Raw genomic sequence first — 13,016 nt, forward strand, 5'->3', positions numbered from 1 at the left:
TCATAATGTTGAACTAAACCATGAGGTAATAAGACCATATTGGAAATGAAGTCTGGAAAGATATTTTCTTGATTTGTATTTGCTAGATCATCAAGTGCTTTGTTGAAGAGGGCGACTAAAATTGGATTTGTATGACATAATGAGTCTGTTTAAAAAAAGACGAGATTGTATTCATTGACACCAACTTGCCTCTACAGTTCAATTTAGACACAGATTTGATTTGAATGTTGTTTTCCACTTTCCACTACATTAGCCCAAAGTGGTAGAAGTTTCCCTGTCATCCATCGATAACTGTGTGTGCCATAATCAGCACTAATTGATGCCATTGATCAGTAACTAGGCAAATGGAGTATAAACGAAGGGACTGATATTTACTTTGTTATCTTTCAGATGGTTTGTCTAGCTTAGGGATTTCTGCTGTAAAAATGATTAGACAAAATATACAATTGCAGATAACCGTCAATTGTGTGGCAGACAAGTGCAGATTAGAACGAATAAAAGGCAGACCTAATTGATTTCCAGTAAATCACATAAATAGGAATACAGTGCAAAGTACTAGGATTTCTTTGGCTTTACACTCAGTGGTATTGAGATTGATTCAAATACCCTTGTGGATAAAGGAGTTAAACGTGTGTGAGAATGTTAAGTAGTTTACAATGATAGGATAGAGTGTTTTCGTGGATGTGTGTGAGAGAGAGAATTAAACACATTTACTGTAAGTAGTTTAAGATGATTGGATTATGTGTGTGTTTGTTTGCGTACGTGTCCGTGTGTGCAAGTGTGGAGAAAACGCACATCCTGTCGTGTCCTATTCATTTTGTCCCCCCGGTGTTACTGCATGGATTTACAAGCTAGAGGGCTTTGACATAATACCCCCCACCCCCGCATTGTGAAATCAGCCTTTGTGCCTTTCGGTATCAAGTCTCTCTGAGAGCCCATAAACTTAACATGGGGGGCTTTTACCTCAAGGCAGTGTGTAAACTGGATGCACATCACACAATTTATTCAGCTCATTAAGCACTCAATTTGCTGCCACAGCCAAATGTGTTCCAGAAAGAAGTCTGTAAGTTTAAGATCTTATTCGGACTTCAAACTCCTTAAGTTGACAAGAAATTGCTGTGCAATGCACTTAATTGCAGCTAAAGTTGATGGACTTTGGAGTGCTTGCATTTGGCATGTTTCTCAATCAAGGATGCAGACACCTGCTTAATGATGGTAAATTGTTTAGTTCAAAACACTCACTGCACTTATATCAAAGCTTGGGCTAACCCAAACTAACACTGCAAAAAATTATATTTGTGTTAATGTATGCGTGTTAAGATTATGTTTTTGTAGTCAACACAGTAATAGGAAGTTTTGTACTGAGTCTGTGGGCAATTCTGAGAAGACTAAGTGCATTCAACAGAGGGGATTTACATGTTAACTCTGTCCTCAGTATTCTCAGAATGTAGTGTAATGTATGTGTGTGCGTGTGCGTGTGTGTGTGTGTGGTTTAACGGTAGGAATCCTATTAGCAACCACTTGGCTCCATGCCTATCTGTCAGCTGATGTCTTATGTTCTGTGTTAGACGCCAAACTTGAGCCTTTTCCTCTATATGCCTGTGTTTTAGGTTTATAATTTGTAATCCTTCAAAAAGTATTACATTTTATTAGATTGTTTTTTGTATAGGCCTGCTCAGGTAGGTATATTATCAAAGTATTGGACAAGTTACTATTTTGACCTGATGATGGTGCTCAACGAAAAGTAAAGTGATGACTAGAGTTTCACAATTCATCCTCTGGGCACAATTGATCAGTACTATTCCTAATCCATGCAATGAAATGGTATACTGGCCAACCACCAGGCTGGTAGTCATAACTATAACTAGGCTATAAATCTGAGATTGGGGAAAACAGCTGCGCCCTCACTGAATTGACCATTGCAACTGTTAGCCAGCTAGCTAGCAAAGTGACGGCAGAACAAAATCAATACAGATTGCTAAATAAACCATATTTATTAACGTGGATTTTTTTCGACAACAGTACTAATGCGTTTGTTGAATAGTGAAAAAAATGTATAACTCCTATTTGAGTGATGTGTCACCCATCCCAATTAAAAGTAAACAGTAAATAAACAGGTATTCTGGGCCATTCACAGTACTCTCATTTGGTCTGAGACATTTGGTCTGACACACACTATAATCCAAGTTTCGAACAGCATTACCTAGCAAAGGATTGCATGTCTGAAGAACACAAAGAAGGGGTTTTTTGCCAAATTTTTCTCACTTGGGGATTATTTTAACTTCAAGGTAATTCTTAACATTTATGGTGTGATAAGTTTATAGACAAACCCTTTTAGATATTCTCGCTGTGAATACATTACAAGCATTGCAGTGGCTGTTCAACCTGGATGGTAGCTTGTCACAAATTGTTCTAATGCAAGAAATGTAATCTGATCTGAAGATAAATCAAACAAAAGGTAAAAAGAGAAATATAAAAAGTGTCTACTTGGCAAATCAGTTGTTTACATCTAGCTTTCGAAATCTGTGTGCAGAATGTTGTGCTGATTTATACAGTATTCTTGTCAGCAGTGTGACTAAACCAGGGGTGGGGAACCTTTTTCCTCTCTAGGGCCATTTCAATTTTTACAACATCCTCCGAGGGCTGTACAAATTATTGACCTCTGCTTAAAAAAACTAAAATCACAGCCCATTCATTTGGCCTTTCTTTCATGCTGTGCAAAGAAAAAGCAACCTCTTAATCCAGATATCTTACCATGACTCGCGCATGCATGCACGTGCACGGTTGTGGCATGACCACCACAACAGAAATATATGGACACAAGATGTGTGCAAATGTATTTAGTATCCTATCCATGTGAACATGATTTAAGTGGGGGGGGGGCGACCTAACCTCCTCTAGGGGGGTCCGGGGGATTTTTTTTAAATGTTGAAGTTAAAAGCATCAATCTGGTGCACTTTGAGAGCAAAATGAAGAGATCTATGGATACATCTCTCAACGTCCATATGAAACAGAACTGTAAGCCGATTTTCTTTTTCTTTATCAATCAATCAATCACATTTATTTATAAAACACATTTAAAAACAACCCACGTTGACCAAATTTCTTATGGATATTTTACAAATCACTCCCCTTTTAAACTGTATTCTTGTTTATTAATAATAACTTTTTTTTACTCTCATGTAGTATTTTATACCTGTTTTTCATTTATTCTCTTATTTTTGTATAACTATAATGATCATATAAAGGTGTGCCTTTACCTCACTGAGCTGAGGTTATTTGAGCCTCTCAGTCTGACAGGAGAGCTCTCTTCCACCTGGTTCTAGAAAAAGCCGCTCTCTCTCTCGCTCAAACAAAATGCGCCACACACACACACACACACACACACACACACACACACACACACACACACACACACACACACACACACACACACACACACACACACACACACACACACACACACACACACACACACACACACACACACACACACACACACACACACACACACACACACACACACACACACACACACACACACACACACACACACACACACACACACACCACACACACACACACACACACACACACACACACACACACACACACACACACACACACACACACACACACACACACACACACACACACACACACACACACACACACACACACACACACACACACACACACACACACACACACACACACACACACACACACACACACACACACACACACACACACACACACACACACACACACACACACAGTGCGTGTTGTACAGTGCGTAGATGCGGCGGACAGACGGGACTCAGTTGGTTTGGTGTCCTATGCTTACTTTTAATACTTGTAAATACAACTTTTGGCCCGTAATTTCAATTCCCCATTTCAGCGACCAGAGAGAGGGGAGGGGGGGGGGATATATCCAGTCTCTGATTGTGTTACGTTATTATGAGAGTGCTCTCATACTTTGAAATTGTATATATTTATATAAATATAGGTGTGTGTGTATATGTCCGCATCTGTAGCCTGTTAGTCTCATTATACCGCACTGTGAATGAATTAAAAGTAAATATATAAGTCGTCATGAACACATCTGTCCATCAGACAGAGGGCTGCTGTGCCTCCTGTCATCGTTAACGGACGTCTCTTTAAAATGACCGCTCAGAGGAGAGGAGTTCTCATTTCTCTAAACGCCTGCTGCTTCAGACCAATTGATGGGTCTGCAGTGTTACGTTAGCCTATGCTAATACACAGTGTCTTTACAAGCATTCAATTACAATAGAAGGGGTTTCTGTTTTATATTATTGGCAATTATCACAAAACCAGGCCTGCGTTGTTGCTGCTCACGTTGAAAGCCAAAGATTTTGTGTTTCAAACAATGCATTTACAATCCCTTTATCAAAAACATATAAAAGGCACTAACAAGGTCCTAAAAGTGACATTTTGTAGAAAATGTTAACAGTGTAGGAAGTTAGAGCCTCTGCAACCTGAGGTGAGGGAGTTCATAGAAACAGTGGAGGGGTGAGGTGCGTCCAAGAGGAGCCTCTCTGTACAACTATAACACACGATATCGAGAGCGGTTTGTTGTCTTTGATTTTACTTCCCTGAGTGACGGTCTGCCGACTTTCCTGTTTATTTTTAACAGTTAGATGATTTAACCAGGAGGCCAGGTTAAAGGTTATGACACTCCTCACAGTCCATTACCAAACTAGATCGAGAATGTCCCTGCTTACATTTAAGCCTCAGAGGATGAAGCGATGTCGTGCGGGTAAATATGGGGACCTTTTTACACAAGACAACAAAATGGAAATGCTTTCCCCTTAGAAGGCAATGAAAACGTAATTTCTCAATCAACTCCTTACTTTAGGTACAAAAATCTGCATGGACGCATCATTTTCTGACAAAGTTAAAACAGTTTGGGATATTTCACATACAAGTCTGCACTTCTTTTTATCATTGCTTATTGATTAGTCATTTATATGGGTTATAGAAGAAGCCTCGTTTCAAGGCACTTGTTTCCATGGTACATTTTGATTGCATTCTTGTTTATTTTTAATATATCCAACACCTATGACACTGATGTTGTGTGACGTATCTCTATTGTGGTCTATTGTAACTGGTTATGCACATGACTTTTTGTGGTTACAGAGAAGGACATAAAGTGGAGTCCTGTGTCACATCCTTATAAATAATGAAATAGTCCTTGTGGTTGTACTGTTATAAAAAGGTACAGGGAATCTCATATACAAGGTTTGTGTATGTGTGTGTTACTGTGTCATAGTGCATGAGATTCGCTGCCTCTAGTTTCGCTTGGCCTTCGCTACATTATCTTATCTGAAAAGGACATGCACTCATAGGGTTAAAATTACTAGTTGATGAATAGAGTGACACAGTGACGCGTCCTAAAACCCGGAAGTAAGCTTCTTCCAGTTCCCTCGAAATGCAATTTCTCCATTGGATCATAAATCTATCGATTCGATTTATGATTAGAAAATTATAAAAGTAGGGTAGACATGTGGAGATTATCCGGCTGAACAAAACGTTCTTAAATGTGTGTCAACCACAGACCTTATTTCGAGCTATTTTCCAAAATCCTATGGAGAAATTGCATTGCTTTTTTGTTGAGGGAACCGGAAGAAGCTTACTTCCGGGTTTTAGGACGCGTCACTGTGGCACTCTATTGGCTAGCCAATCATCAGAAAATGTAATGCACAACTTCAATATTGGCTTAATCATTTTAGGGAATTTAAGACGTCTCTGGTAGATTGTGATAGATAGATTGCAATATTTTCCTACTTTAAAATACAATTAATAATCATAAAAAATAGACATATTATTATTATTATTCAGTTGCCATGTTACAATTAACGAAAACAGACTGTGTTGTTCATCTGTGTTGCCGCTGTTTTCTGTTTTGTTTATTTCCATGTTGGTCCATGCGAAAACCAACCAGAATTGTTTGACCTTCAGGGAGAGGCTCAGTGTGCAACAACTTTTTTTGTGAGCTATAGAGACATCTACTTGTAATTTGCAAAAAGCATGTTTTAGCATTACCTACCTCTCCACCTATAGTTCATACGGTTTCCTTGTCCAGCTAGGATCAGATGGGAAGATGAATGTTTATTAAACGGCCTTAACTGAATCTATTAGGAATTGTACGCACATTAAAATGTTAGGGAGCAACTGAAGAAGTGAAGAGACTCTCCTCTTACAATCTTCACCTCTTTTACCAGGCGTAGCTGCCCCTCCATCTACTCTATACTTCACGGCACTCAGACTGCTGTTGTCTCTAAGCAACGCCGGCAGGCAAATCAATGAAGGGGGGAAAAGGGAGTGACATAGAGATGAATGAAGGGGGTGAGAGGAAAAAAGGTGAGGAAGAAGTGGGGAGAAGGGCAAATGGGTGTCTGTCAAGAGTACAAAGAAAAGGAGAACCGTGGTGGAGTGAAGTTAAGAGGTATGGAGGGAAGAGAGGTAAAAACCTGCAGAGTACAGAGAGGGGAGGAAAGATGACTGGAGGAAGATAAGGGAGATAAAATAGGAGGAAAGACAGCATGAAAGAAAGTAGGGAGGGATGCTTTAAATGTCAGGATCTAACCAAGTCACTGCATTTAATCATGTGTCAGTCATTTGGGACCAAAATGTAAACACATTAAAGTAGATTTCGAGGGAAAGTGCATGTTTTCCGTACACGGACTACGTTTTAAGGAAAATACTTTGCGAAGAGTTTTGGTTATAAAATATGGAGGGCTTTCTCGCCCTGTGAACTCCAGGATCTGACTTCAAAGTCAGGCATTGGTAGCCTACTTATAATACAATACAAATAAAACCCTGAAACGATTAAATTAGGGACTTAAGTAAGGCTTGGGTAAGACAAGTATCCACAGTTGTGAAAGTGTCCATGTGTTGCAAAACTGATGACCATGGTGTAGGACGAAAAATGATGTTTAGGATCTTAAGGCAGGTCAACGGATACAAAGCATCTCCGGCCGGGCAGAGGGGGGTGTAAAGAGCCGATGGCCTCAGACACTGGGAGAATGATGCCTGCCTCTTTATCAGTGCCACAAAGATCTGTTTAACTAAGCTGTGTCTGCTCCCCAAAACACCATGCAAAGAGATCATTTGGATGCATAAAAAATATGGTTTCATAGGCTCACCAAATCTTCGTTGGTTTCAACCACCGGTCCTTTTCAGCCTCGCTCGCTGCTGCTGCTTTCAGGCATCCACCGTTAGCGACTCTCGTCGTTCATGGCATGCAGTCACGTTGTCTGAACCTAAACGTGTCTTTTTCACAAACTGCCTCTGGATACAAAGCAAACAAGCAACGGGATTAAAATGGAACTCGGATAACAAAAAAATAGAGGCTAGCGGTTTCAACGTAGCTATTCAAAGAGAGCGGGTACCAGATGCTGAAGAGGCTAAACCTGCTAACCTGCTCGCTGAATAGTAATGAGCTGTGGGGCAGTGTCCAATACGAAAGGAGCACCGAGGGCTGTTCTCCGGGACGGCCCTCCTCAGCGAGCAGGCGGGAGGAGGAGGCGGCGTCGGGTTGCGTCTTCCTGGGAGGGACGGTCCTCGTAAACCCCTGTGGCCAACGCTGTTATGCATTGCTATAACTAGCATAAATATACAACTTCCTGTTATATCTTTTCACAATTAAAATGATGTGTGATTTTCAACCATGAAATCATCACATTATAGGAAATGTAAAACCATGCAGTATTTTTGTTTTGTTCATTTTGTATAGGCCTATGTATCTTAATGTGTGTATTTTATCAAATATTGCTGTATAAACAATATCAATTCAATTAAAAAAAACATTTAAAAAAACACTTTAATATAAATAACGATCTGTCCCATCTTACATTTTTTTTTATTACATATTAAAAGCTGATTTTATATTTGCCTAGCCAAACAATGCATTTATGAAAAGATGGTTCTTTATGGGTCTTTATTAACGCCTGCTTCCCATCCAGATAGCTAGTATGGATGGTATCAGAAGCTCCACATCTCTGTAAAACAACTGGGCCACTTAATTTAACAGTTTATGTTTAAAATATTAATTATAACTTCAAAAATCTGAGCTTCAGTATAAACATTTTGAATTGGGTTCAAGGAAAAATAGTTTTGTATATTAAAGAGTCAATCTAATCTCATATGTTTGCCTGTATTGAATCCAATCGTGAATAATATAAATAAATGTTTAAAAATAAGAGTATACATACCAATTCTAAAATGGCAAAAATGTAAACACAATAAATAGAGAGACATTGAAGTGATTTCTGTTGTTGACATGTATCCAAGGCCTATACCCATTAGTTGTTTGTGGCAACTTTGCCACTTTCAATTTAACAGATATAACCTCCTAAAGTGAACTCCCCATCTTTATTGTATCATTTGAATAAATTCCTCAAAAAAGATATTCAGAAGAGCAAAGCCAGTAGATACAACACGAACTCTGACTCCATGGTTGCACCAAAAAGGTCCACCTTTTAACATTGTTATAATTATTTTAAATGATTCAATTATATAATCATTGTTTTTCTATGCTCTAGCCAGGTGCAATAATGGTTGATTGCACTAGATTGGGGCTCCCTGATCAGCAGCGATCATGAAGAAATGGAACCCACTTTAACTCACTTCATCCCCTTGGTATTTTCAGCACAGAATTCACTCATCTCTCAGGGCCATGTTGTGGTAATGATGATGCCCCTCTCTGCATTCTTGATGAATGCAAATCCTTTTAAAGCTTGCAGTATTTACACATAATGTACATTATTGCAATAGCCAAGAAAAGTAACACCTTTACTCACAACTGAACAAAAGTAATAATGGTTAGGCTTTTCTCAACAAATTGGAACAAATCACCACCTTACCAGAGACTGAGGGTGAGGTAGACATTATTCTTTCTCCATATGAAACTTAAGAGTTAGGCTTACTTTCCTCTAATCTCAATATTAGTTATGGAACACAAATTTGATCCTGAAAAATACATTTCATCAAATTCCACATTGCACTACTGCAAAGGTTTCCAGTAAGATTACACAATTGCTCAGTAGGTTGAGAACAGAATTTTGCTCAGTTTTCATTTTGTGGTTCCTTGAGCACATTAAATGGACCATGAAACTGAGGATCCATCAGGGCCGATATTAAGTATTGTCAAAAAGACTGGTAGTCTTCTTAGAGTAGGCTACATCCAATCCAAATATTACTAAGGCCATGATAGCAGTGAAAAGTCAAAGAAGCGTTTCAACAGTCCACCTTACCACTATAATGGTGTGTGTGCGTGCCTGCGTGTTTGTGTGTGCGCGTGCATGTGTGTGTGTGTGTGTGTGTGTGTGTGTGTGTGTGTGTGTGTGTGTGTGTGTGTGTGTGTGTGTGTGTGTGTGTGTGTGTTTGTAAGTATGCACAGTGACTGTGTTCATTCCCAGACATCAGCGTCAGCTGTGCTTTTGGACAATCATAAGTACCAAACCATCCTGAAGATTACCGATTATCAAGACAGGGAGAAAAAAGCTGCTTAACCCATTGAATGCAGTTTTTCTTATAAGTCTTTGAATGTTGAGAACACGGGATACACTATCAGACCAAAGTGAATGATCTGTATCGTCTTAACACAACATTTTAATGAAGATATTCATGTTTGCACTCAGTGATTTATGTGGGCTGAACCATTTGATGAATTTGCTTTAGTTGTGTGCACAGTTTGATCACGTTTGACACATTTACTGAAACAACTACTAATAATAATATTTTAAATAAACTAGTTTTCTTTTGAATTTTAAAATGATTTTGGCTGCATGACATGCATTTGCATAGATGGCGTATAGTGCAATAACAGCTCTTCCATGTATTATCAAATTAGTTGGTCAGTAGGGTATGAAGGGTAAAATAATACCAAATATTGAATTGTAAACAAATTAAGACATGTAAGAAAAGCCTTGTTCTGCTCATGAAATATCCTCTGTATAAAGATACTTTCTTCAGGTCTGTGTCGCCACCTGTTGGAAATGTGGTGTTATTACAGCATATTTTAAATTTCTACCAGGCACTGTGTAGGCCACTTCTCATGACGACGTACTATTGACTGACGAAGGACCCACAAACGGCGGCTCATCGTTGAGTTTAATGGAAATTGTTAGTACAAATTATACTTTATCCATCTGAAATCTGAAACATCATAGATAACACGCCGGTAAATATTTTATTGTACAATTCTACAGCCTTTTCTTATTCAGATGGGGGTTGTATGTGTGTGAAGTATGCACGATCTTAAGTAATATAGCCCTAAAAAAAACGATAGCGTCGGGAAAAAGTGGCGCTTTCTATGAATGGGCTCTCAGTCCGTTGAATGCAGGTCAATAAGTGAGCTATATGGGCTAACTGCGTACACAGTTTTCGCTAACTTTAAGTGTCGAGGGTAAAGATGGGTAAAATGGTGCTTCATTGGCTTTGCAACGAAGGAGCTAATTTGAAAACAACCGTAAACATTGATTACGAGGTCTCGGTTAGCGTAAAGTTCGTAGCCACTCTGCTAAGCTAACGTTAGCATTGCTTGTCGGTTATATGCATGTATTAAACTGAAAGCACAACTTAAGTTTGTGTTCAGCACATTTTTAACTCACTGTTAACTGTTAATGGCTATGCTATAACAATAATTTTGTTTTGAGAACCTAAGTATTTTTAATACCGTTCTACTTCCTCAAATGTGCAGCTAAGTTAAGTTTACATGTCACTTTTAAAGTCAACACATTGTAAAGTATCATTTAAAACACTCCACTTCAATTAAACTGTTATAATATTAACGAAGATATTACCGTTTGGACTCAAACTTCCTTCTTTCTCTACAGTTTTGAGCTGGGCTTAGTGCTCTTTTTGCAGCCCCTGAAGATCCTGGTGGGAAAACCACAGAAAGGGAGCCATGTTTCTGTACAACATCACCCTGCAGCGTGCCACTGGCATCACTCATGCCATCCATGGGAACTTTTCAGGTCAGTTCCCCACCTGCCTTCTTTTCGTTTTTGGGTTTCTGCATTTCCCAACACTTAAAATGTATGGACTAGATGTACAATACATGGCTTCTCCTTTGATCAATCGTTCTAGAGCAAAACACTTGACCTTAAAATGATCCAGATGCCTGAGTCCATGGGGGACAGAGTTGTCTGATAAATGAATATAATATGTGTAAAATAGACCTGTCTTTGCATCAGTCTGTGTTTTCGTTTTTAAATAAGCGTCCTAGTTCATTCTCCTATCCATTTGGGTAGGTTGCCTGTCCGTCATTCTGCACGTATCCTCTATGCCTGTCATTTCTTTTGGATTTGCTTTTTCCAAATTCACACATTTGTGCTTTTGTGTGTGTGTTCTGAATGTTACAGTAAATAGCACCCCAATACTGTAATGCAAACTTAAAAAACACAAAATACTAGACTTGCTTTGCCATATCTAGCCTCCAATTACTATATGTATACATGACGGACGCATGCTGAATGCTGCAAATACTTTGTTTATCTTGGTAGGAACCAAGATGCAGGAGATCGTTGTTTCCAGGGGAAAGATCATAGAATTATTGCGGCCAGATGCCAACACGGGAAAGGTTCACACTCTGCTCACAGTGGAGGTGTTTGGTATCGTCAGATCCCTGATGGCCTTCAGACTCACCGGAGGAACCAAAGGTACGTAGCAAAACATGGACTCTATAGTAAGGACATCCTGACGGCCCGTCCACACGGCGGCGTGCGTTGAAGCTTCAAAGCTTCTGCCCATTCACTTTGAATGGGGTGACGCCACACTTTGCCGAACTGCATTGTGGGAGCTTTGCGTTGCTCGCTTCAAAAGTTGAGCAATGTTCAACTTTTGGAGCTTCAATGGAAGCGTCAGCCAATCAAATCATATGCCAGTACCAAGCTCTAGCCAATCAAACCGCGTGCTTGTGTGTCCGGTGCGGGAGATTCATGTGATTGGTTGTTGGTCGAGCTTCAGACACGCCCGCCGGCAAGCTTCAACGCACGCCGCCGTGTGGACGCTGCGTGAGAGGAATACTTTTTAATGAAATAGAATTGCATATATGCCTAGTTAGCTACTGGTTTCACATTCACTCACTGAAGGGGAAACGTTTCTCTCTCTTTCCAGAGATCCAAAGTTTACATTTATGACCTTACAAATTATATATACATTGATAAAGGCTTAGTGGAAGCAAAGTTCTTTAACTGCATTTACTATTTTTTTAATTGTTTTGTTTATGTATGTTCTTGTATGCTTACAGACTACATTGTTATTGGCAGTGACAGTGGACGTATTGTCATCCTGGAATATCATCCATCAAAAAACATGTTTGAGAAGATCCACCAGGAAACGTTTGGAAAGAGTGGCTGCAGACGCATCGTCCCTGGACAGTTCCTGGCCGTGGACCCAAAAGGCAGAGCTGTGATGATAGGTATGAAGAACTCAATATTTTAAAGGTCCCATGTCATGGCCATTTCTACTGATCATAATTCCATTGTTGAGGTATACTAAAATACATTTACATTGTGCAATTTTCCAAACTCACATTGGTTTTCTCATACAGCATCTCTGTATAGTATGTGTATTCACTCTCTGTCCTAAACGGCTTGTTGGAGCTCCTAGTGGAGGAAGTCCGCAGATTGGTCCAAACGTAACGGCTCCGCGGACGTAACGTCACTATACCCGAAATACGTCACTATACCCAAGAAGTAAACAATGGAAAAAGAGAAATCTCCAACGAGGCGTTCTGGGGCAGCATAGGCAGGTCTTTTCTGTGTTAGAGTTTTATTCGCTACAGGGTGTACTTTGAGGGTTTGTGACTCTGCAGACTGTTTACATGCAGAAAAAGCTTCATAACACACAAGGGGACGGGTAATAACCAGAAAAGCATGACATGGGACCGTTAAAGAAAAAGACCCCGAAACTGTAATCTTTTGACCAACACCTTTTGCATACGTACACTAGAAACAAAAAATATGTAGTGCTGTTCAACAGGCTCT

At 39.6% G+C, this 13,016-nt stretch overlaps 2 protein-coding genes across 5 annotated transcripts in view; one reads left to right on the top strand and one right to left on the bottom strand.

The window, feature by feature from the left end:
• The window catches only part of st3gal2 (ST3 beta-galactoside alpha-2,3-sialyltransferase 2), a 54,287-nt gene extending 46,667 nt beyond the window's left edge, over positions 1-7,620 (bottom strand). The window contains exon 1 of the mRNA XM_034141566.1: positions 7,445-7,620. Within this exon, the coding sequence (XP_033997457.1) occupies positions 7,445-7,620 (176 nt within the window). The remainder of the gene's footprint in view (positions 1-7,444) is intronic.
• A 2,483-nt stretch (positions 7,621-10,103) lies between these two features.
• Positions 10,104-13,016, top strand: part of sf3b3 (splicing factor 3b, subunit 3) — a 40,363-nt gene continuing 37,450 nt past the window's right edge. For 3 of the 4 annotated variants that reach the window (XM_034141410.1, XM_034141411.1, XM_034141412.1), the window contains exons 1-4: positions 10,104-10,207; positions 10,863-11,003; positions 11,532-11,687; positions 12,278-12,448. In XM_034141410.1, coding sequence (XP_033997301.1) covers positions 10,934-11,003; positions 11,532-11,687; positions 12,278-12,448 — 397 coding nt within the window. In that variant the 5' untranslated portion in view covers positions 10,104-10,207; positions 10,863-10,933. The remainder of the gene's footprint in view (positions 10,208-10,862; positions 11,004-11,531; positions 11,688-12,277; positions 12,449-13,016) is intronic. The other variant, XM_034141413.1, reaches the window with a different exon arrangement.

The sequence above is a fragment of the Trematomus bernacchii genome, unplaced genomic scaffold (genome assembly GCF_902827165.1).
Source record: "Trematomus bernacchii unplaced genomic scaffold, fTreBer1.1, whole genome shotgun sequence".
Classification (NCBI taxonomy): domain Eukaryota; kingdom Metazoa; phylum Chordata; class Actinopteri; order Perciformes; family Nototheniidae; genus Trematomus; species Trematomus bernacchii.